Source organism: Perna viridis, chromosome 10 (genome assembly GCF_037379345.1).
Source record: "Perna viridis isolate PV_CMFRI_1.1 ecotype Kerala chromosome 10, ASM3737934v1, whole genome shotgun sequence".
Taxonomy (NCBI): Eukaryota; Metazoa; Mollusca; class Bivalvia; order Mytilida; family Mytilidae; genus Perna; species Perna viridis.
The window spans coordinates 40,363,311-40,387,957 of record NC_142454.1 but is presented as its reverse complement, the minus strand read 5'-3'; the positions used below and the strand labels follow the sequence as shown (position 1 = coordinate 40,387,957).

Sequence of the window (24,647 nt, the reverse complement as noted above, 5' to 3'; positions counted from 1 at the left end):
GGGAATTCTGCTGTTTCTAATCTGGATTTTACCAGTACGATTCTTTTCTTTTTTACTGTATATTTACTTCTGATTTTGCCAATTTTCACTTTGTTTGTAGACCTTGTTAACTTGAATATTTCAGCACCCGTTCAAAGGAGCAAATTGAGATCAGTAGAATATATAACGACTGATATTATTTGGGTTAAGACCTCGTAGAATCATCTCTGTTACTAGTATTTTACCTGTATAAACCAAACTCCTGTCTAAACTGTCCATCTGGGGTTTTGTTTAGACAGGTTTTACTGAAATTGTTTGACAGAAACAGTTTATTTTTTCTGATTTTTGAAGGTTAGAAAATTGACTTTGAATCCCTCTGTTTTGGCTATTCTAGAAGGAATATGTCTTTATAGGAAAATCAGGTATTTATGCATGTCAAAAACCCACCGTATCTACTTTTATTTCCTATACACAATCAGTCTTGGTTTTTTATTTGGATGTTGCACTTTTGGGATAAAATTTATAAAGATTGTACATGAAATTAGCACTGTGTAAGAGTTATTGTTCTTGATTTGCTTTGATTTGGTTGATTTTAGTGGGAGATGAATGTATGATTTTTCTCCAAAGTGTAGATCTGAATACAGAAAAGACTAACGTTAACTAAAAATATAGCATCTGGAGACAAAAAAAAATTGTTTGTTCGGTGGGTTTTTCTACACCATGAATTACCTGTACTATAGGCAGTGTTTGAATTTTATATTGACTGGTACTTAATAGGAAATAGGGTATGTAACTCTCGTCATGTGACCCCATGATTTCACGAGATTGGGTCCTAGTCTACCATTCAAAAGCATGGAGCTTTGTCATTTAGAGAGCGTTGAGTTCAGTGTTGAGGGCAAAACATCTTTTAGTGTAAAATGTACCGATAAAAAAACCCAAACATCTATTTCTACATGATAATGGTATTAAGAATAAACATGAAAAAGAAGTTTTGCATTGTTATACAGCATTTTGAGTTCCTGGAAGTGAACAATAAAATGCAGATCGGTCCTCGGTTTTCAATACGTTCTACGTCGTAAATTCTGGTAAAGAAAATGAAACTAGAACGAGACTTACATACCCTATACAAAGCAATTGTAGTCACTAGTCTTCTTATAATATTAAGGAAGTGATACTTCTTTTTCATGTTCACTAACACTAGTTTAGATACAATAAAATCTGTGATATTAAAACTTTCTGATTTCACAAAAATTTGTTTTTTTAAGAAATCTGTGTATCATTCAAGTTACATATTTGTTCATAACTTTAAAAAATGAGGTCATTCGAAGTTAAGTTTCTAGTTCCTGATGTAACAATCAACACTGTTAATGTATTGTTAATTTTTAAGTATTAGTCTTTATAAAAATCAGACAGGAGGTGATTCACGCATGTCAAAAACCCACCTAATTCACTTTTTTTCTCTTATCCAGAGCAGTTACAGATTATATACATAATTGAGTCTGACATATAATTTGTTATTCTTCAGTTGCACTTTTGAGATAAAAATTGTATTAATTGTGTATGGAAATAGCACTTTGTAAGAGTTATCATTCTTTATTTGGTTTATTTACATTGTATATCGGGTACGAATTTATGGTTTCCTCAAAAATGACCTCTGAATACTGGAAGGACTATCATTATTTAAAAGTATAGCATATATGTAGACCAAAAAAACATTGTTTATTTGGAGTTTTTAATTCACAATGAATCATCTAGATCATAGACACTACACCTGAATTTTATTTGGACTGATATTTAACATGGAGAACAACAGCATTTGTCTTTTTACCTTGTAATCTGTTTATTTTTTGGTATTTTTCAGTTATTTTTAATCAAAATTGAAATTGTTTTCTTGTTTATTTATAAGGGCCCTACTGTACCAATGTAAAAGCATATACATGTACAATGTCTTACAACTAATGTACATGTATATTGCATCTGCAATGAAGTACCAAGGATTGGGGTTGGGTTTCCCATCTTAGTTTTTTGGCTGGAATTTTCTTGACATCCTGTTGTAATACTACATTGTTCATTCATTCACTAGTAGTAGTTATATGTACATTTTAATAACTGGTAACTTTTACATGTACATGTAATTGTCATGTACTTTTTTTTGTAGTTTTGTATGTTTTTTAAGCTGAATTGTTAACAACAACCTTTCAGCTTAAACAATTGAACAAAATAATCTCACTTGAACATTATGCACAGTTTTTGTAACGACTATTGCCATTTTCCTTGATGTTTTCTTTTCAAAACTCTACTCGTATATAAAACTTTAGACTCTGCAAAGAAATCCACTCAAGTTGCAATATAGAAAAAGTATTAAAATAAATAAAATAGCAGTAAATGTAAAAGTAGATAGAGCTATTATTTTTTCATAATACATATTCACATAGGTGAAGTGTAATAAAACAAATAAAATTTAAATTTTGTTTTGCCTTTCTCAGGTTTTCTCCTAAGCACTCACTGTTCCTTAAGCAATGTCATGATCAAAGCCTGTTAATAAGACTGATCTTTTCATTTAAGTCTACGAGTGCCATAAAACCTATTACTGCCACAATTTATTTTAAAACTAATGGTAGTAATGGCCATTGTTTCTCATTTCCTTGAAATTAAATCTTTCACAGGTTTAAGGGATACTGTGTTCTGTAAACAGTTTATGCCTGTAGACATTACAAATTGATTTCAATTCTTGTTAAAACTTTTACAGCAACAGATAATCCTTTCAAACTCGTGGCAATTTCGGTTTTGTTTGGATTGAAGTTTGTCGATGAATGAAGTGGTTTTTTCCTTCAGTCCTAATTGATTTCTATCCATTACTATCTAATTGTGTTTCATTTATGGAGAAGTCTCATGAGAAATAGAGACGGATGATATTGGTGATGCCGGGTTAAGGAAATCGTGCTTATTTAAGAAGGGATTGAATTAAAAAGAACTATATGGAGACGTAAAGTTTGTATAGTAAATGGGTATTGATTGGCCAACAGGGAAGATTAAAAGAGGGAGATTATATGTAATGGTCTATAATAGAGTTATTCTCATAAACTTCTCAAGGCATAGTACTTATTGAAGTAGAAGATTGGTTACTGCAATTATATATACATATGTAGCATATTGCTAATCAACATAAGAACTGATCTAAAGCACTGTAATTAAAGCACAGAGCTAGATAAGGCACATTTGCATTTGTACATTGCCATGTCCCTATGAGTTTGTCGAGCTTGCATTCAAAATGACATTGAAAGAAAAAGTCTGATCCCAGTTATCAATATGTTCCAATGTTTTTTTTTTTTTTTTTTTTTTTAATTAATGTTTTTATATTTTTGTGCAAATTGTTCATTTACATGTATATAGTGACTAAAAAATGCTTTTATTGCATGTTCATATGCCATCTTTAACTGGACCCCAGAGTCTTTAAACATTTTTGTTCTTGTCCAATGTTTTTTTTTATTATCTTTAAGGGCATTTTTTGAGAAGTTTTGCTAAGAATGAATTAAATGTTTTTAGAGTAAAATTAGAAAAGTACGGATTTCCTGTCCACTTTAAAAAAAAACAAACTTCCATTTCACTTGTAAGGAAAGATTGGCTGTAAAAAACTTCCATTTCACTTGTAAGAAAAGATTGGCTGCAAAAAAAACTTCCATTTCACTTCTAAGAAATGGTTGGCTGTAAAATACTTCCATTTCACTTGTATGAAAAGATTGGCTGCAAAAATCTTTCATTTCACTTATAAGAAAAGATTGGCTGCAAGAAAACTTTTATTTCACTTGTAAGAAAAGATTGGCAGCAAAAAAACTTTTATTTCACTTATAAGGAAAGATTGGCTGCAAAAAACTTTTATTTTACTTGTAAGAAAAGATTGGCTGCAAAAACTTCCATTTCACTTGTAAGAAAAGATTGGCTGCAAAAAAAACTTCCATTTCACTTCTAAGAAATGGTTGGCTGTAAAAAACTTCCATTTTACTTGTATGAAGAGATTGGCTGCAAAAAACTTTCATTTCACATATAAGAAAAGGATTGGCTGCAAAAAAACTTTTATTTCACTTGTAAGAAAAGATTGGCTGCAAAAACTTCCATTTCACTTGTAAGAAAAGATTGGCTGCGAAAACTTCCATTTCACTTGTAAGAAAAGATTGGCTGCAAAAAATGTTAAAAAGTACTGTTCATTTCAGCGAAATAAATCAATGATTACAAGTTTTTGCAAGAGCATGGTCTGTTTTTATGCTAACTCAAAATTGTACTGCTTGCTAAATTTGAATATTGACCAATCAGTTTGAAAGAGACAAAAAATTTGCACATACAATGTATCTAAAGTGACTGCTTTGCTGATTGGTCTTGCATATTCAAGAGTCTTACAAGTTAAAGTACTTGTACATGTATGTTGATTAATTTACTGACCTTGAAGGATTTGGTTTCTAGTAAAAAAACAACTTTTTTGAAGGCAGAAAAAGATTGGATCTCAAAATCCCATCCTAACCATACTTTATGGTTGTTCTCGACAAAATATTTACCGATAATTGATGCCAACAGTTATTACTACCCTTTGTTCTAACTCAGATCAGGATGGCATAGTAATTTTCTCTTATAGATTTCCATGGAAGTTTTCCTAAAACACTAAAAACATAGCAATCAAATTACAAATAATTGGTCTATAACTGCCACAAAAACTCTTTAAAATTGTTAGATTTCAGAAACAATAACATAGAAGATTATTACAGAGTAATTTTGTCTTGGAATCCCATCAATTCACTTACTGCGTAGCTTTATTATGGGATTGTGTTGTGTAACATGTTAAAGTTCTTATTTTGTCAATTAAAGAGTGATAAATTTTGAATTTTTATTTATGAAATATTTTATTTATAGCATTTCCAAGTTATTATAAAGTTATAGTTGTTATGGTTTTCAAGTGGTTCAATTGATGTTGGTTTTGTGTATATTTCAATTTTCATCTTAATACCCCCCCTCTCTCCCCCCCAAAAGGAAAGGGGGCAGTATGTGCATAAACATGAATGTCAGTTTGTCCATTATCTGTCTCCATCCTTTGCAAGCCAAACTCTCCCTTAACAGCTCAATGGATTTTGATGAAATTTATATGAAGAGTATGATATAAAGGAATAATGACTGATTCTTGAAATGATATCGAACTCCAGGTTTTTAAAATCTTATATCCACATAAATTGAATTGATTTTACATGCAGTATAGTCAGACTGTGGAGGAATCAGGTTTATAGTTTATGCAGTGAAACCTGTCTTAACCAAATCCCTGGTTTGGTTTAGACAGGTGTATGTTCAGTTTACCAAGGTTTAAAATATATTTGAATTGATTTAAAGGGACTTTGTCTGGTTTAGACAGGTTTTTTTGATTGTTCATGGTTTGGTTAAGACAGGTTTTTTTGGATTGTTCATGGTTTGGTTTAGACAGATTTTTGGATTGTTCAGGATTTGGTTTAGACAGGCTTCACTGTGCTTCTTTTAACACTGCCCCACTTTAAATTTTCCGAAACAAATTTGCCTGCGATCACACATCAAGCTTTTCATTGATTGCCCAAATTCTATCTTGTCAAAGCACTCATTGATTTGTTACATACTTCAACAGAAAACAGATCAATTAATATCTTTTCTCTTCAATTGGGTAGCATGCAAAGACTAGGTAGGATTGTCAAATAGATTTTATAGCATTTTAATGTAATAAGTTTCATTGCTTTTATTACAGTGTACTTCCCTGCCATGCAACAAACAACTGAGGCTGATTTTGTTATTCTTTTTTTGTTCTTGGAAATAAAATAAACTTGCAGCAGATCATGCTCGATAGAGTCTATATGGTGTTTCTAAATGGTCTTCTTTTTTACATTGATGTGGTTTAAACATGTTTAATGATTCTTTTTTTTCTAATTTGGTTAATCACACTTTATTTTACAAAAGGAATTTTCAGCTTTAGCTGTCTGAAAAGCAAAGTATGAGTTCTGCTTTATATAGATATAAAAAATTCTAAGATGTTGTGTACCGTGGTGACAAGATAATCACAATATCGATTAAATGGGGCATTTGAAATTAATTCAATTTTAAAAAGTGGTAGGTCCTGGACATTTTATAGCTTGCAATCATTGGTCCATCTGTGAAAATAAAATTTCAGTGATTAGGGTTAAAGGTCAAGGACCTAGGGAAATTTCAAAGGTCATAGGTAAACAAATATAAGATACCTGACTTTGTACCACTACTTATTTGAACGGTTGGGTGTTAAACCTAAATAAAAAAAATAAATCATTAGCCACAATGATATTAAATTTCTTACTAATATTTCTTTTTGAGCAATGTAACATGTATGGGTATACATGTACCTGTAACTCTGGAATCATCAGTTCAATGGTGTACATTGATAATCAGCTATTAATCTTGATCTAGAAAGTCTAGCCAAATATTTATCACCGTTTTTAAGATTACTGGTAAATACTAGTTTAGCATGTCTGATTAGCAACATCGTCTATACAGGTTATTATCAAAATAGAGAGACACTGAAGCCTCAGACTTGTTGATCATATCCACCAGGACTGTCAGTACTTTGAATTACTGTCAGTTAAGTTTTGTTCTTCTAGTAGAATAAATACCAGGCGTCAGTTTCACAAAAAGTCGTAAGTGTAAAATTGATCAGAAGTAATGATGTCATAAACTAAAATAGCATTGTGACGTCATGAATTACGATCAATTTCACACATACAACTTTTTATGAAGCTGATGCCAGGTCTGTTGTTTAGGTGTAAATTCACTCTGCTATACAGTACATTATTTGTCAAAGAGTAATCAGTGGAACAAAGATTTGAGCAGTAATGAAAAGAACATTTTCTAAGGTTTAAGAGTACAGACATCAGAAATAGACACAAAGAACACAAAATAATAAAAATAATGCATGTATACAAGGAAACATAAGTACATGTCAATGGAATCCACTAACATGACTGATAATATTGAGCATGGACCAGGTGCATGGGTACAGTATTGATCCCTATTGGTGTAATGTCTACATCTTGCATTATTTTTCAGGCTTATTAAATACCTGTCTTTGTAAAAATCAGACAGGATGTGATTCAAGCATGTCAAAAACCCGCCGAATTCACTTTTATTTCTTATTCAGAATCAGTTACAAACCACATAACCAGTCATAGTTTTTCATTTGGGTGTTGCGCTTATGAGATAAAATTTATATAGATTAATGTACATGACATTAGCACTTTGCAAGAGTTATCGTTCTTGATTCTGTTCGATTTGGTTGATTTTAGTGGGAAATAAATGTACGATTTTCTCAAAAGTACAGATCTGAATATGGAAAGGACATCTGTTACGTAAAAATATAGCATATGTAGATTGAAAAAAATGTTCGGTGGCTTTTTCTTCACCATGAATCACTTTAATATTGACAGTGTCTGAATTTTATATGGACTGGTACATAAGTACAAAAGCACCTAACCTTAAAGAGTAATCAAGAGGAATAAAGATTTGAGCAGTGATCAAAAGAATATTTTACTAGACAGGAAAAATAGACACACGATTATTCTTCTGTGAATGGCTGGTTTTGAAGTTGTAACAACCAAATGAAGATGAATTAGTGCATATGCACTCAAATTCTTATTGGTGTAATGTCTAATGAGAATTCTGAATATTTTTAAAGGGGTTAATCACAAAAAAGTGACAGACATTCTACAATGTTTCCCATAGTATTTACCTAGGTGGCTACTTCATTTCTCATTTGGTTAGCAGTTTTAATATACCCTGACAAAACAATAGCTATTTTCTTAAAAGTCGAAGCAATATGTTCGTAAATTTGTTCAAAATTCAGAAACCTGTATATCAATTGAGGATGCACACTTTTCGCTAATTAACAGAAAGCTTTTGTAACTAAACTACAACATGTATTCCCTCTTGAAATCTGTAAGTGACAAAGAAGAAGATTTAGTGAAGGTTTTCTCCACAAAATATTGGATTTTGTGAATTTCACTAATTCATAGTGATGAAGAATTCCTAAATTACTTATTAAGAGAACAGAATCCCCCTCCTCAAAGTTGTATCAGAATGTGGCATTTTTTCCAAACAATGGTTTGAATTGTTAACTTAAATAGAAAGTAATTGGTTGAAATTCAAGTTTTTCTTAATGGGGCAGATTCAGAGATTTACAAAAGGGGTTAGGAAGGTTCCAGGCTATCATTTTACTCATTTTACTCATTTTACCAACATTTTGCATAATGTTAGCAAAGTTTTCTAACAAAATGGATGGGGGTTCTTGAGCAATACCCCTGGATCTCGCACTGCCTTATTTATGTAATATAGCATTCATTTAATACAAATTTAATATTCAACTTAATTTTATGACGAAAATTCATAAGTTCAATTTGGGCTCAAAATATCAAAAAATTTGGGGCTAACATTTTCTAGTTTTTTTAAAAAAATATTATTAGTACTATTTATATTAAAGACAAAGCTATAAGTTAGAAAAAAAGACTTATTTTTATAAAAGGTGTGGCACATTTCTACATGGGACTGTAACATGGGTTGTAGTCTATTTTTTCATCACTTCCATTCTTGTTATATGTATGTGTTTTTTTCCAATTTAATGGGGGTGTAATAATAGGATAATTAATTGGAAGGAGTGATTAAACAAAATATTGTCACCAGTGCTGAATAATGCCTAGATTTAATGAGTGTGCAGAACTTGTTCAGGCACGAGTTAAAAATCTTCACACGTTCTTGGCACGAGTGATTATATTTTCGTTACTCACGATAACCAATTGATTATCCTATTTATTATATAGATTTCCTCCATTATTCGTTGTTATTTTCAATATGAAAATTATATTTTATATTTTGTGAACCACACATTGATATTAGTGTTGTGAAGTTTTGGCGGGAGAAAGTGTGTGAATGAAATTACTGAATTTATTTCACAGTGTGAATTATCTTTTTTTTTTTTACACTGGAAACATGCGGTAAATCATTGCTATGCTGTCTACATTTTGTATATGATAAGTTGTCTTAATATTCTGTCAGTCTGTTACTGTATACAGCAAGTTATGCATAACAAACAAATTAAGACGCTATGTAAAGTCAGGATAGAAAGAAGCTACCTAAAACAAGTATTCATTCAGTATATTGAAAGGTCTTGCTAAACGTGGAACATTTTACATTGAAAATCTATTTTGAGAAATTCATCTTTTCTTCCTTAAGTACTTCATGATAAATCGTTTGGATGGAAGGACATGAAAATTAATGAATTAAAACCAGATGATAAGGAACTAGACAAATGTATATGATTTCTCTGGATGAGACTTATTGTGTACGGTATTGATTCTAGAGGCTTTGTTGTGATTAAATGATCAGATTTTGCTTGATCTCTTCCAGATTCCAGATTTTGTTCTTTTGTACAGATGATATATTGTAGAAAAGATATGACATGATTTGATTGTGTGAGCGGATATTTCTTAGCGATTTCTCTACCTTTTTAGAAGAATGATTGTGAACATCTACCAAGTAGAAAATTGCGATAACAAAATTTTTACATCCTGGAGATTTTTCATTCATTACAGTATTTCAGTTCTGTTTTAGCTATATATAGCAGCTAAACAAGTATTGAGAAGCTGGAGGTTTCAATTTAAGTACAAAAATGCTTGCATAGATACAGCTACTCTTTGTTCTAAACCTTTCAGTTTTATTTGAAATTGAGTCACTCATTTAATTGTATACCAACTCAGTTGAGTTGGTGATATATTCACCTAGTCTATCATTCCCTCAATCATCTGTACTGAATAGATTGATATAAAATTTGGCATGTGGCTTAATAAATGGGGCATAGATTGTAAGCCATTTTGGTCACTGTCTAGTACCAACTTCTTATTTTGTTGGACTTTGCCGATTTTTTCTATTTGGAATGAAGCAAACAATTTTTGTCACCAAAATCTCAGGTGCCAAGGATTGATTTAAATGTGGTATGTTGCTTTTTATAAATGTGCTTTATTTTATAATGTTTTCCATGATAAATCAAAAGAGTTTATTTCAAAGATAATAAATAACTAGACAAGAAAACAGACACATACAACATTGAACATGAAAATCAAATAACATGAACACAGAAATACAAGCAAATAGACCCTGACTCCACTAAAAACTTGGACCAGGTGCACTGGTAAGGTAAGCATCCTCAGCTTTTCTAAAAACACCCAATGAGTTGGCTAATGCTCATGAAATGTCATGTCCAGGGTAGACAAAAAGAGAAAAAGAAAACGATGATACTGTGTCATGGAAAAAAAAAAAAGAAGTCTTTCCTAATGCATTCTTCAGCATGAAACCTGCAAAATAACGGTAGTTAATTAAAGCGCTGTTTTGAGATAATTTGTATAAAATGGTATATTGATTTAATCATTACGTCTTTAATGATCAGTTGTAACTGGATCAGAAATAGTAATGTCGTATAAATATTTGGTTTACTATGAGTGATTTTAATTAGATCTTTGTTAGTTTGGGTTTTAGGTAATTAGAGCCGATCTCGTTTTGTTCAATACTATTCTAAGTAAGTTTCAGGCAGCAGTTGATTTTAATTTACTCTTTGTACATGTAAGTTGGAAAAATGTCTGTTCTTAGTCTTATTAAAACTGTTTTAAATACCGTGAATGTACTTTAATTCGTGGATATTCAGTTTTCTTGGATTGGGGTAGAAACACAAGTTTGTGGATTCTTGAATTTGTGGTTTTAAGGTTTTCAGCAAACACATCAATGGGAATCTTATTTTCATTGGGAATAAAATTTTGTGGTTAATGGCTTTCCCACAAAAACCTCGAATATTGGTACCCCGCAAACAATAGTACTTTCACAACATGTAAACTGATGCTAATTGGGACATTTAGTAGACCACTGGTCTTATTTTAGAGTTTTCTGACAGACTAACTGCTACAACATGCCAAAATTGACACCCCAAGAAAACTACCTGGTAGTTTAGGTATATTGATGAGAAAGGGATTTTAAAAGTGATGGCTCACTGTAGGAAGTTACAGATAAATGTGCTATGTTTGTTATACATAAAAAAATCTTCCTCAGAAATTGAACTTTAACACAGAATTTATTATCTTATCTTATTTAATTTTCAAGGATTTTTAGGGGGAACTTTGGTTTATTGGAAACTTTTTAGTATTTATCTATATTGTTGCCATGGAAACCTTTGTTAACGTGATATGTTATTATGGCAATGATAATTATTAGAGGCAGACTAATAAAGGTATTATTTATTAGAATAATTATTTATGTCTGCTGTATTTTAAGTCTTTTTGGTTTCCATAAACTGATTGTTTCTATCTCAATGATACCTCTAGCCAACAAGTAGGAAGTGTAATAGAATCAGTTTGTCAGTCTGTCCATCCGACTGTCCCTCCATCTGAATTTTCTAGCAATTATCTCGGCTTGATTTCAAATTTGGTATGTGGTCAAAGATAGGGCATTCATGAATGTTGTTAACAGTTTTGATTCTGAAACTCATGGTTCTCTTTGTTTTGTGTATTCTGTGGATTAAATTTAAAATAAACAGTCTTGGACCCTGATCTCGTATTACACATACAGATTAAAATCCAGACAGTACACAGTCTTCACAGTTAAGCAGTAGTCCGAAGCCCAAGGCTTGTCAAAATGGAGGTGGGCCTGTAAAATTGTAAAATTAACTACTACAGGCCAACAGTCACTATATAAAAATTTCTGAAAATGTATTTGGGGCCTGTGAACTGGAAAGGTAGTTGTGAAGACTGAGAACATACTGCAATGAGCCTGAAAGGACAAGATCTGATCTCCTGTTGAGACATTCTAAACTTCTATTCTTTTCAGTGTTATACTGGACCATGTATCGTTCCCTTTTGCTGATTTTCTTCAGTGGCTATATTTAAAACTGAAAGGTCTAGAACAAAGAGTGGCTGTGTTTGTTCAAGGTGTCATAGTTTTCCTTTTATCTTTTGTCTACCTAAACTTGACTTTTTATGAGCAACTCAGTGGGTGTTTGCATGCTTCCAGTTTTTAGTGGAGTCCGAGTTGCTCATTTGCTTTTGTTACTTTGTATGTATGATTTTAGTTACTTTATGTTCTTTGTTGTGTATGTCTGTTTTCCATGTCTTGTTTTTGTCCCTGGATTACAGTCTTATCATTTCCGCTAGAATCTTGGTTCCCTTGATTTCTCTTTAGTATCAAAGCAATAGCCCTGATATTTAAAATATAAAGGCAGTAAGGACAGTGGAAAAGTGATAAAAGTTGCTGATCAATCCAATTTCCAAGCCAAAATACTTTTTTCTTTTTTTCTGTCAGGGTTTCTTCAAACAGTATTGTAAATAGACCAATGTATTTACATTGTAGTACAGTATATCTATACTGATAGATCTTTTGAACTATTGATCAATCAGGCCTCTCCTTTCAGTTTCTAAACATATATATTATTGATGAATTTTGCTACTTTAATAAAATATAGGTCAGATCTGATTTACGATCAGAATTATTGGACTTTGAAAGGATTTGATTCGTTGTATCTATTTTGTTTATTACGTTGTGTCTTCTTTGAAGGGAAGACGAGAATGGATGTTCTGGTACTTAAAAAATTCTCAATTCTTAATGATTTATGTATGTAAAGGTTGGACAAGTTTATCAGGGATGATTCTTTATAATTTTATTAGAAAATAGCGGATCTGAATTTCTCCACATAATATCTCGAGTTTGATGGATACTAAAAGCAAGGTTGAATAATTGGTATAGATGTTAATTTCATTAAACGTTGACCCCTATATAAAGAATCTTTTTATACAAATTTATTATGTGATTAAGTATACATGGAAAGTTTCCATAGAATTCCATGGAAAATTAAACATTTTCTATGGAATTTTATTCCATTTTTTGCTGAGACACAATTCATGGAATTTTTTCCATATAACTCCAAGGAAATCCCTGGAAAATTTCCTTTTCTTCCATTGAAAACAAAGAAAAAGACATCATAAAAAATCTAGAGATGGGTATATGTATATAAACTTAGTAATAATGGACAATAAGATTTGTACTATGCAAGGGTATAGTATAGTTCATGTACTTGTACATGTATCATTCAGTATGTGGAATAGGCAATATTACCGGTCATTTCTGCTCACCCTTTTCGAAGTATCTTATTTCATCCCCTTCTACCAAAGGTAGATCCCTACATTTGAATGAAAATGACTTGGTTTTCTTAAACATGTAAAAAATTCAAATGAAGCCAAAGAAAATGTTACTTTTAATGAATGTTGTCTCATTTCTGGCCTCTGGGTATTAGACTAATGCATGTAATAGCAAAGATAATTTTTTTATTTAAGAATTGGCTATGATAAATATTTTGTCTGTTGAAAAAAATCATAAATTTTCTATGTGCATGTTTTGTTTATTGCACTTGGTGCAATTAACAATATGCACATGGAAATTTTATTTTATTTTTCAATAGACAAAATTTTTATCATAGCCAATTCTTATAAATTAATTTTAAAACATATTTTTCTTTTTAAACACGAGAAAAGTAGCTCTGAATTTAACTGAATAGGGAAGTGTCAATATTTTTTTTTTATCCATTGAGATATAACAAAATTATTTTAACCAATCAGATTGCAGTATTTGTCACACATTAATTTATATACATTTAAATCTGTAGATATGAATGTACTGTATGTTACTTATGATAAATATATCTCATTCCATGTCAGTGATTGCTGTTTTCTTTCTTTTGCAGAGCCTTCTTAAACTGACTACAAGTCTTTTAAAGAGAGAATTCCCAGCCACACCAGATATTAGTACTGAGGATGGTCAGGAACACAGGTAAATTTCTGCTATGTATTGATTTTATTCCTGGCAAAATATAAAGATGTGGGGATCATATTGATTTGTGGTCTGTATGTCTGTCAGAGTTAGAAATAGAAGCCTGCCTGCCAGCCCGAGACTGGCTATTTTTTGGCAGGGCTGGCTAATTTTAGCAAAAATTTATATAGACATATAGTAAATATATTAAAAATTTGTATTCAGGGCTTGCTAGAATTTAAGTGAGTTTCCTTCCCTGTGTCTGTATCTATGTGCTTCATATTATCTTGTTTTTATGTTTCTTTGGTTTTTTTTTTGTTAAATTCACTTTGAAGTCCCTTCCGTAATGAAGATAAGTTTTCATCTTACGTGTGTGCAAGTTTTTTTTGAAAGGAAGAAAAAATTTTTTTGCAATCTTCCTTGAAACATAAGATTTGAAAGATCTTATGAAATCAGGGACAAATCCAAAGTTTTTCAAATAAGATGGCATTACCAGGAGGCCTTTACAACAAGTGATGGATGTGCCATGGATTTTTGCTTATAGAAAAGAAAAAAAAATATAATATAAATTGGCAGGAAGGACTGGTCTCTGCTAATTGTGCATCATGTACAGTTGCCTTTGGTTTGGTTTAGACAGGTTTCAGTGTATATTGCAGCATGATTAAGATAATGTACATTTGTAGCTATTTGTAGTGAACATGTACATGTACAATGTACTTTGGATGAGTGCTTGTATTAAAAGTTTAGTAATTAGATTCTAAGTGCACATGTATATGTATCTGTATTGTGTAAACTTTAATTGGCACTGAATCTGCATTATGTTATCAACTACAAATTTAACATTTTAATGTTTTGCCCTACATGTAACAGTAGACTTATTTGTATAAGATGTATACAGATATTTACATCTTGTTATGGAAGCCTGTTAAACTGTCCAGGTGTAACTAAGATAGGACAGTACCCCTTACCTTTAAATCCAATGTTTATTTTCTTTGGAATATACTTTTTTGTACTATTAACTTAGAAGGTTCCGCAATCTAGGACAGATTGATTTTACTACATACATGTAAATGTATTTATGTGATACCACATAGTGGGAAATTTTCTGCAAGATTCTAATATTCGCTGTATCGATTGGAGAAGCTCATAGAATTTAAGACCAGATATTTCAGAATTAACTCCTGTAGTCTATATCAATGGACACAGAAATAACAACTTGCCAAAATTTTATACCCCCATTAATAGAGCATATTACGAAATTCAAAACCCACCAAATAACCCGCTATACGGTATTGCAGGCTCAAAACATGTAAATACTTACAAGTTGGTTGTTTGGAAACAATTTGATAATTAAGAGCAATGCTGTTATTGATTCTCTTGGAGTCATGATTTGTATTCTTGGAAAATAATTATTTTGGATAATAGTACAGGTCATTCAAAAAATGTCAGAATTTTGTCTTGGTGCTTGCAACTACTTTATTTTAGAAATTTGCACTTAAAAGCTTCATATTTGTTCAAAATTTATATCCTTTAGAATATAGTTGAATTTAATTCAATTAAGTATTAAAATTAATCCATTTGTTATTATTGACTTTCAAGGGTTTCAACATTTTCACTGTAAAGCAAGTTAAAATCGGGGCAAACAAATTACAATATTTTTACCATGTCAATCCTGAAAGTAAGTTTTTACCTGTAATATTGTTAACAAGGTAAACCTACAGGTGTTTTTCTGTAAGCATGTAATTAATGAAAAAAATGTTTCATGATATTTGACAATGTAATATCATAAATCATAATTACATCTAATTAGTACAGGTAATTTACCTGTAATCTGTCTGATTAGAGAGAAATTGATGGTTATGGGTTATTGATATGTACTAATCATACACATGTTGTACATGAAATATTGGTGTTTTAACATGACTTTAAGACAAGTACAGATGTCATCATGTTGCTTTGTTCTAAGACATGTTTTATGGGTATATGTGTTGCATTTTAGTCTTTCTTGAATTGATTGATCTGTACAAAGTTTCTTTTCTTTGTCCGACTGTTGAAAGTGCATGTAAGCATTCAGCATGTGATCTTGAAGCCTAAAGCCTGTAATTTAAGGGGGGCTTGGAGGGGTATTATTTTGACAAAATTTTCTTGACTTTGACAGTGCTTTTCCAATTTGAAGCTTGTTTTTTTTTTACAGATTTTAATGTTTCGCATCAAAGAGGGGAAGGGGCCTTACCCCGAATATGACTCCTCGCAGTCATCCCCATTAACCCCAAGTAATGGACCTAGTCCTTTGATACTTGAAAAATTGTCCAGAATTTTTCAAAGTACAACTGTATAATATTTAATTTTTAAGAAATTTATATCCTCTATACCCTAAGCTTTTAATTTAAAAAAAAAATTATAATTTTAATCATTCTTACAAATAAACCTTCAGCTTATAGTGTGAAATGACAGAAATTAAGTACCTTAAAAATTTGGCTGTTGCCGTAATATTTTTAGAAAATCTCTGGTCAACCTAAAATATACTTGACTCTTCTTAACTTAGGAAAAAAAAAATTTGCAGTTTATTTTATATATACATTATAGGTTTTCCAATGGACGGTAAGATTATAAGTGTTAAAATTTAGTTTGTTTTATTTTTCTTAGTTGTAATAAATAATATGTACAATTTGTTTGTTCGGTTTTTCTTTTCAGATACACACATATAATGTTCTTATGCTTTAACTAAAGTAAAATTTACAAGAGTGCCTGTATGTTGTGCTATTAACTTATCATTTTAAAATTGATTTTTATAGAAACTTACAAATTAGTGTTTGTTTTCACGTTATATTTGAACAGTTTGTAGGAATGTCAGTTTTATAAAAAAAATTTCCTTTGTTATTTAGTTTGGATGATATTGAGAATTGCATTTGTTGTTTAATTGTTACACAAGTTCTGAAATCTCATTGAACTTATATATGTATCAACTCTGATCCAGTGGGGAATACTACTAAGAATTTTACCTGTACATGTCAAGACTTTTCTTTGTTCATGACAATCCTCAATCAACCTCTTGTTCAAAGAAAGATATATTTATAGTGGACTTTTGAAACAATACATTTTTGAACTTCCAAATAAAATTACGGTAAAGAAACTTAAACAACAGTTAGATATTTGGTTATTGACTCATCGACATATTTTTGTTTCCATGTTTTTTGCTTTACTCTTCAGGCAAGAAGTAGACAACTTGAAAACTGAAAATTAATATAATTTTGCCATTAAAGCATTGCATATACTAACTGTTTAATGTTCATGTCCATAAAATACTGTGCTGCTTTCCTTTAATATTTAAGACACCTTTGACAAAGTAGTGTAGATCTATAGGTACACTATTTTTGTTTTGTTTTTATTTTTTCCCTGATGAGTCTATAGGAGAAACGTTTGACATTAAATATGCTTTTTGAAAAAAGACATAGAATTTTTGGTTACAAGATTTTTAACTGAAAAAAAAATAGTGTGGGTTGCAGGGATAAAAATACGTCTTGTTCACTTTGGCCTAAATTTACAATTTGATAAATAGCATGGGAGATATTTGGAGCATAATGTTTTGTTATACAATGCTATATAATTATTAAGCACTGAGTCATCTAGATGTCTTTTTGTTACCTATAGCTAATATATGTATAAGCATGCATTAGGGGCATTTTGTTTGCACGGCAGTTAATTTTAAGAAGGCATCTGCACAACATCTTCAAAAATGAATTTGCAAAATTTTTTAATTCAAAAACTAACTTGAAATTACTATGTGCTTCTGCGAATTTTTCTACTAAAAGAATTATACTAATTCTATAGAGCTGAAATTGCTATAAATTTGGTAATAGTTTTGTTGTTATTATGTAACCTTTAAGTGACAGTCCCTGTAAGAATCAGGCAGTGGGTGAAACATGGTATGAAAAACCCCATCATTTTAATAGTGTAATTTGACTATTTTCAGAATCAAGGAAAACAGACAAGATTTTCCATATCATGATGGACCATTTAGTTACAATTTCATTGAAATGCACTGAAAATGAACCTTTCAAGTACACATAACTTTTATTAAAACCTCATTTTTCTGAGATTCTATTGAAAAATTTCTGCATAAAGCCAGTAATGCAGAGATCAAATAATGGTCTTTTCAAATTGAGAAAGTATCCTGGAGTGATATTACACTAACAGATCGGTGGGGTTTTGACATGCATGTTTCTGATTTTTCCCATTTTGCATGATTCTTATAAACACTTACACCTAAGGGAAAAACAATTTAAAGGAATTGTGTTTAAAAGAAAATGTTGGTGAGAATTTTTAATTAGAGTTTGAAATCTTCAGATTTCTGAAGCAAATATTAGGTAGGGGAACATAATTATTTTTTCACATAAATGATATCTCTACCTCAATTCCCAAGTAAGGAACATGTTGGTTTTTATTTCTTTTTTGCTTTATGGCATTGTCCATTGTCATACATGTATCTGTGTGTTGAAAATAATGTAATTCTGCATCTAGTACATGTATGTATGTTTATTCATGTAGTATTCATGTGATAATTTAACATTTAAGGGGTTGTGGGTCACATAAGCAGGGCCAGAAATAAAAGAGCATTTAGTAAAAAATGTGTCAATGCTTAGATGATAGAAAAAAATCTCTAGGATGTATTTTCAGGACTGCCCTTGGAGTCTGGAGAATTATATTGGAGGAGACAGAGAGACTTGCCAAGGCTCGGCTGCAGGCAGCTGAAATATATATGGAGAAGATAGCAGAACCTGTGAAACCTCTGAAATCTACGAAAATCCAATGTTATAAAAAGGTAGGGGAAGTCCTAAATCTAATGTTATAAAAATTTAGCAAGAATCCTAAATCCAATGTTATAAAAAGGTAGGGGAAGTCCTAAATCCAATGTTATAAAAATTTGCGGAGAATCCTAAATCCAATGTTATAACAAGTTAGGGGGCATCCTAAATCTTAACCCTGGGGTCAATATTTTGCGGGGGTCAAAATATCAAATGACCCTGGTCTATAGAGTAAGACTCATACTGAATACAGCCATTTAATTGGCAGTCCCTTTACAAAAGAATATAAAAACTGTCATGAGATACATTGTAATCCTTTTTATTTATGATTGCAAAAATTGGAAATGAACAAAAATTGATTGATTCTAATAGATTTGACTGCCGAGTGATTTAAGGGGTTTGTTTTTTTGTTTTTTTTGTTTTTTTTTGTTTTGGTTTCGTGCTCTCCTTAAATGTGGGAGGGTGTGGGTTTGATTCCCAGCCAAGTCACGTCAAAGTCTTTGAAAATGGCAGTTAGTTGTTTAATTATTTCTGTTTTTGGAAATCCTTCATAGTCTTCTATGCTTCAATTCTACTGTGCTTTCATTGAAGTGGTTTTTGTTAATCAGGAATTTGCCCCTGATTTGTTAGCTTTTTAACTTGTTTTTAATTTAAAAGAAATTTTTTTTCTTTTTTTTTTACAAGTATTGGGAAATTATAAACCATTTAAACCAATCTGTTAGCTTTCGGTATCATAAATACAATAGAATGCTGAAGGAAAAGTAATTATATACAATTGTGCTTTAGAACAAGCTAACTGATACAAGGAAAGTAAGAATGGACTTCAGATTGTGGGATAGTTTATATCAATTATTCATCAGCCTTCAAGTCTAGTCATTATATAAATGTAAGGGAAATAGTAAGTTTCAATTTCTAATCTCATTTTATTTCTCACATTTGAGTACCAGTACTGTAATATGATTAAATGTTTCCTTGTGAGTTTAAAAATAGGGGGAGGCATTTGAAATGGCATTTATATCTAGGTTATTAAGGGAATTTTTAATGTCATAATTTTTTGAAAATCCTAGGCTTTTAGCTATTGGAAAACTATTAAGGGCAGCTAAGCTCCACAAAAATAGAGAATTGATGCAGTGAAATCTTTGGGACTGAAGGAATTGTTTGGTACAGAAAGACCTCTGGTTTATATACTGGTTCAAAATGTGTTGAAATTGATATGAAGGAACATTATGGGAAAGCTGGTTTATACAGGTCATCAGTTTGATTCAGGTTCATTTTAGACAGGTTTTACTATATATCAAAATTGCAAGGACCCTTGACCTAATTGTACTACAGAATACAAGTAGTTACATTTGTATTGGTTCACAATGTCGGAAAAAATGTAAGATTCTGTTCTGGTTACCTAGCAACCTAATAGTAAGAGAGTGTTTCTCGTCAACTTGTCAAAATTATTCAAATGTAAGAATAAACAATGAATAAAGGAAAGAGTTAAAACAAGGAAATTGTACCTGGTTTCTTTCGTCAAGGTAATCAAATATTTAAACAAGTTTAGGGAGTTTTTTTTTTGTGCATAACTAACTAAGGAAGTTTGTTAAAAAATCAATGTTTGTTAGTCATATTACATAATTTAATTTTTTTTTGTTTGTATTTGTTAAAATATTTTAAATTTCTTGATTTATATTTGATAAGATTTTGTTATCTTATCTAACATGTCTAAAGTGACAAAACCTTGGGGAAATTTTGTGAAAAAGATATGGTTTTATAATGTAAGGAAATACTTCCTGGTTTTGGCATGTCCTTTTAATACTTATTTTTTTTAATATAATATCTCCTGTACTCCTCCTAAGTTGCAGCTGTTAGCTCTTCTTTGCCTTGGAAAGAAAATGTATATCTGTTGGTACAGTGATGTTTATATAATTGCCAATCCATCCATTCCGCTTTCTGTTAGTCTGTCTGTTTGTTTACATTATGTGATAACACAAAAAGGATTTTACACATTTTTCAAATGTGAAAATTTGTTTTCGTGGAAATACACTTCCTTTTGTATTTTGGTTGCACATGTATTCATATTTTTTTTCAATGTTTTGAACTTTAAGCACTGAAAAGGGAGGGGAAATGCATATATGGGCAGATGCAATTTCTAACAGTTCAACTGCATTGAAAAAAGAAAGAGTTGTCAATATCTCAAAGTAGTTCTAATGACATCACCAGTAAACGACATAAGTCAAAATGAACACATGGTTCACACTTCTTTTGGACAAATTGTCTATGCAGTGGTTCCCATTTTCATTATCATGATAGAAAAAAATAAATGAAGTAACGAATACTAGCATTACTATTTCATCACATTTCTTTCTTTGGGTTTTCAGATAAATCCTCAGCTCATCACTTTACAACAGGAAGTTAGTCAGTCTGTGAATGAAATGGTGAAAGCTCAAAAGACATATAATGTCGACCAAACCCTTACTCATGATGCAAGACTGAAATCGGCTGAGGCTAATGATAGGTAAGCAGAGGTGTATACTATTACATTTTTCAATAGATGCTATGAATTGTGAATGGAAATTATGGTCTACAGATTGTGAATCTATCCATTGTACTGTATGTCAGAAATCACAAAATTCAGGCAAATATAAATAGAAATAGTAGGATGACAATTAAGTGTCAGTCTCTGTCAGATTCAGACAACATGAAGTGAAAATGTACATTTTCAGGGCAGATAACTCTATCAAAAACACTGTTGAAAAAATTCAGAGCAAATCCAGTGATGCAGCATGCATGTTTCTTATTTTTTTCCATTTTGCCTGATTCTTAGAAATATTTACACTTAAATTAAAAAGTTTCAATTAAGAACTTTATATACTGGTCCTTTAAGGTGTTCTTCATATCCTATTTCATAATGGTATTTTGTAAAAGAGTATATCATTTAATTTCTGGACTTTTTTCCAGATTATCACGAAAATCCACAGGGATATTTACCTCCCTTGCTAGTTTACAGAAAAATTGTGCCAAGGTAAATATAACTAATGTTCTTATGACTTTTTATGCATCTTTAAAATATGATATTGACTGAAGTTGAATATAATATTGAATTTAATATTTTAAGGTCAATAGATTATCATGTTGACAGATAGAAAGAATTTTCTTTGTTTCAAAATTATTACCAAAATTTTTTATTAAGTGATTTGATTGGTGCAATTTAGCATGTAGTATACACACGTAGGTGAAAACTGAGTTTTTAAAAATTACTGCTTTCACCAATACCTGATACCTAGTAAAAAAGGATGAAAAGCACATGGATTGTAAAAAGTCTCAGGATTTGCATGGAAGAAGTAGCAATGTCATAGGTGCATATCGAGGGGTGGGGGGATCATACTTTTATAAGACAGCACAAGGAACATCGAAATCACAACACACAAAGAACTAATACACAAAACAAACATCACTAAAACCCAAATTTCTCTGTCACAAGGAAATCTGAATGGTTGAAATTTTTTATCAGTCATATTCTGTATTCCTCTATTAAAAATTTTCAATAGTATTGTGACAATAATTACTACTAACGCAAGCACAGAAAGGTTACAATTTTTTTCAACATGGCTGCCATTTGTCAACAGTAATAATGCAGAGATCAGTTTGCTTTGAAATTGACAGCACCTTTCTTCGACAGATAGATTTTTTTTAGTTTAACTAAATTCATTGGTACATGGATTATCACATGTAAATTTTACTTATGAATGGAGTTCTTGTGGAAGTTGCTAATTATTTAATTTAACTTTCTGAATCTTTTTTTTTCTTTAGTTAAATACCAGGAGAGATGGCTGTGAGGTGAAGTCCACTAATTCCCGTAACGAGTATTTATTATGTTTAGCTGCAAGCAATGCTCACCACCAACGGTATTATAACAACGATCTACCAGATCTTCTAGATGTAAGTTATAGCGTCCTGAGTTGACAAAATCTGTTATAGTCCATGCTAAAGATTTAGCACTGTGTGTACATGATGATAATGAAATTCTTGAGATGGTCCCAAGTAATAATTATAAGCCAAACCAGATGTGGTTCGGTGATCACCAGAAACCAGGAAATAAGAAAGTTACACCGATCAGATCAATTAATTTAAAGAAAGACTAGCATTAATTTTTATCATTAAACATATACACTTTTTTCAGTGCATTCCTTTCTTTTTATTTTACTTCATCATATATATACAATTCAAGGAACAGCTGTGGAAACATGTTTAAAAAGTTCAGGAAAAGTTGAATGTACTTTTGCATCTTTTGCTGCTATTCAAGAACCTGATCCTCCTTGGAAACAATATCACACCAATTGTATTATTCAAATCAATGCATAGCTTTTCTAAGATTGGAGAGCAACCATTTTGTAAAGCTGTCAGTTTTGTATGTTTGATGTGAATTAGTTGATTATGTCACAGGTTATGTGTAAAATATTTTTCGCCATCATTAAATAATTGTTATATTTTGGGCATTTGTACAAATTATGAATGATATCTGCTAAAACTAAAAGGAATATAGCTGGTGCTGTGTGTATAGGTAACAATGAGGATTCAAGAAGTTCAAAGTGCTCAGGTTCAATACATGTATACACTGCCTACCACATTTTTTAATTAAGTACAGTTCTTGAACTGATATGTAAATGACTGTTGATAGATTGATGTTTAGATCTTTTGCATTATGTAAATATGTGTAAAATTGACAAAGAAAACAATGGAAATCATAAAATATATTGACCACTCTGTGGTCACTTGATGCGATCACTGGTTTAATGGATCTGTCGGAAACTGATTGGTGATCAGTGACCGATCACAATTTTTGTTGCACTGATCGGTTTAGGTACTGTACATATATGTCAGACCCTTGATTTATATTCATTCAATTTTTTACTTCTCTCCTATTTTTCCCTATTGAAGTGTCCTTTTATTGTATACGTATTTTTACTTCTGTCCTATTTTCCCCTATTGAAGCGTCCTTTTATTGTATTCATATTTTTACTTCTCTCCTATTTTTCCCTATTGAAGCATCCTTTTATTGTATACATATTTTTACTTCTCTCCTTTTATTGTATACTATTTTTACTTCTCTCCTATTTTTCCCTATTGAAGTGTCCTTTTATTGTATACGTATTTTTACTTCTCTCCTATTTTTCCCTATTGAAGTGTCCTTTTATTGTATACGTATTTTTACTTCTCTCCTATTTTTCCCTATTGAAGCGTCCTTTTATTGTGTACGTATTTTTACTTCTCTCCTATTTTTCCCAATTGAAGTGTCCTTTTATTGTATACATGTGTACTTTATTTTGCTTTAGCTTTCATTTCTTTCTTTTTATTTTTAGACATTAGACGGAGACATGTATGACAAGATACGTGATTACTTTCTGTTGTATGGTAACACGGCATTAGATGTCAGTGCACAGGAAAAGGCATCGTGTGAAAATATAGTGACAGAAGCTGACACGGTAATTGTACTTCTATTTAGGGAGTTATGCTGACATGTTTCATTTTTACATTTAGTTAAATTTTATATTACTTGAGTATTAAATGGCAACTATTTCGCTGTACTTGTGTATGATAGTGTTTTTTTTTTGCCGACTGTAGCCTGCCCTGTGGTGTGAGGGTTTCCTCGTCATTCATTGAAGACCAATGGATGGCCTTGGACTGACATTTTCATCCCTGTGGGTTTGTTGTCTATTTGACATATACACCATACCTATTCTTGTTGTGTTTTTTGGGTTAACATTACAGTATTGTTGGGGGCAGCCATTTAAATTTTGGAAATAAGCCTTGAAATCTTTGTGAATGGAACTAATGGTTTTTGAGCTGTTTTTTGAATAGTAATAAATATTACATGTAAAGTTCAATTGTGGGAAAACTTGATGAAGTGAATGATTTTCATGTATTTTTAACTTTTTTGTCATAGGCAATTGAAATACCAAGTAGCCTTCTGATTTTAAGTAACATTTAAGAATATGTTTCTGCAGTGGTTACACC

The 24,647-nt window shown here is 31.1% G+C and overlaps 1 protein-coding gene across 4 annotated transcripts in view; it reads left to right on the top strand.

The window, feature by feature from the left end:
- LOC148605764 (protein nervous wreck-like) overlaps positions 1-24,647 on the top strand; it is a 46,200-nt gene that overhangs the window by 3,543 nt on the left and 18,010 nt on the right. For 3 of the 4 annotated variants that reach the window (XR_015915770.1, XM_088547731.1, XM_088547734.1), the window contains exons 4-10: positions 13,775-13,860; positions 16,426-16,440; positions 18,517-18,661; positions 21,011-21,147; positions 21,591-21,654; positions 22,443-22,571; positions 23,993-24,115. Coding sequence is in view for 3 of the 4 variants with exons in the window: in XM_088547731.1 (XP_088403857.1) it covers positions 13,775-13,860; positions 16,426-16,440; positions 18,517-18,661; positions 21,011-21,147; positions 21,591-21,654; positions 22,443-22,571; positions 23,993-24,115 (699 nt within the window). In the remaining variant the exon portion in view is untranslated. The remainder of the gene's footprint in view (positions 1-13,774; positions 13,861-16,425; positions 16,441-18,516; positions 18,662-21,010; positions 21,148-21,590; positions 21,655-22,442; positions 22,572-23,992; positions 24,116-24,647) is intronic. The other variant, XM_088547732.1, reaches the window with a different exon arrangement.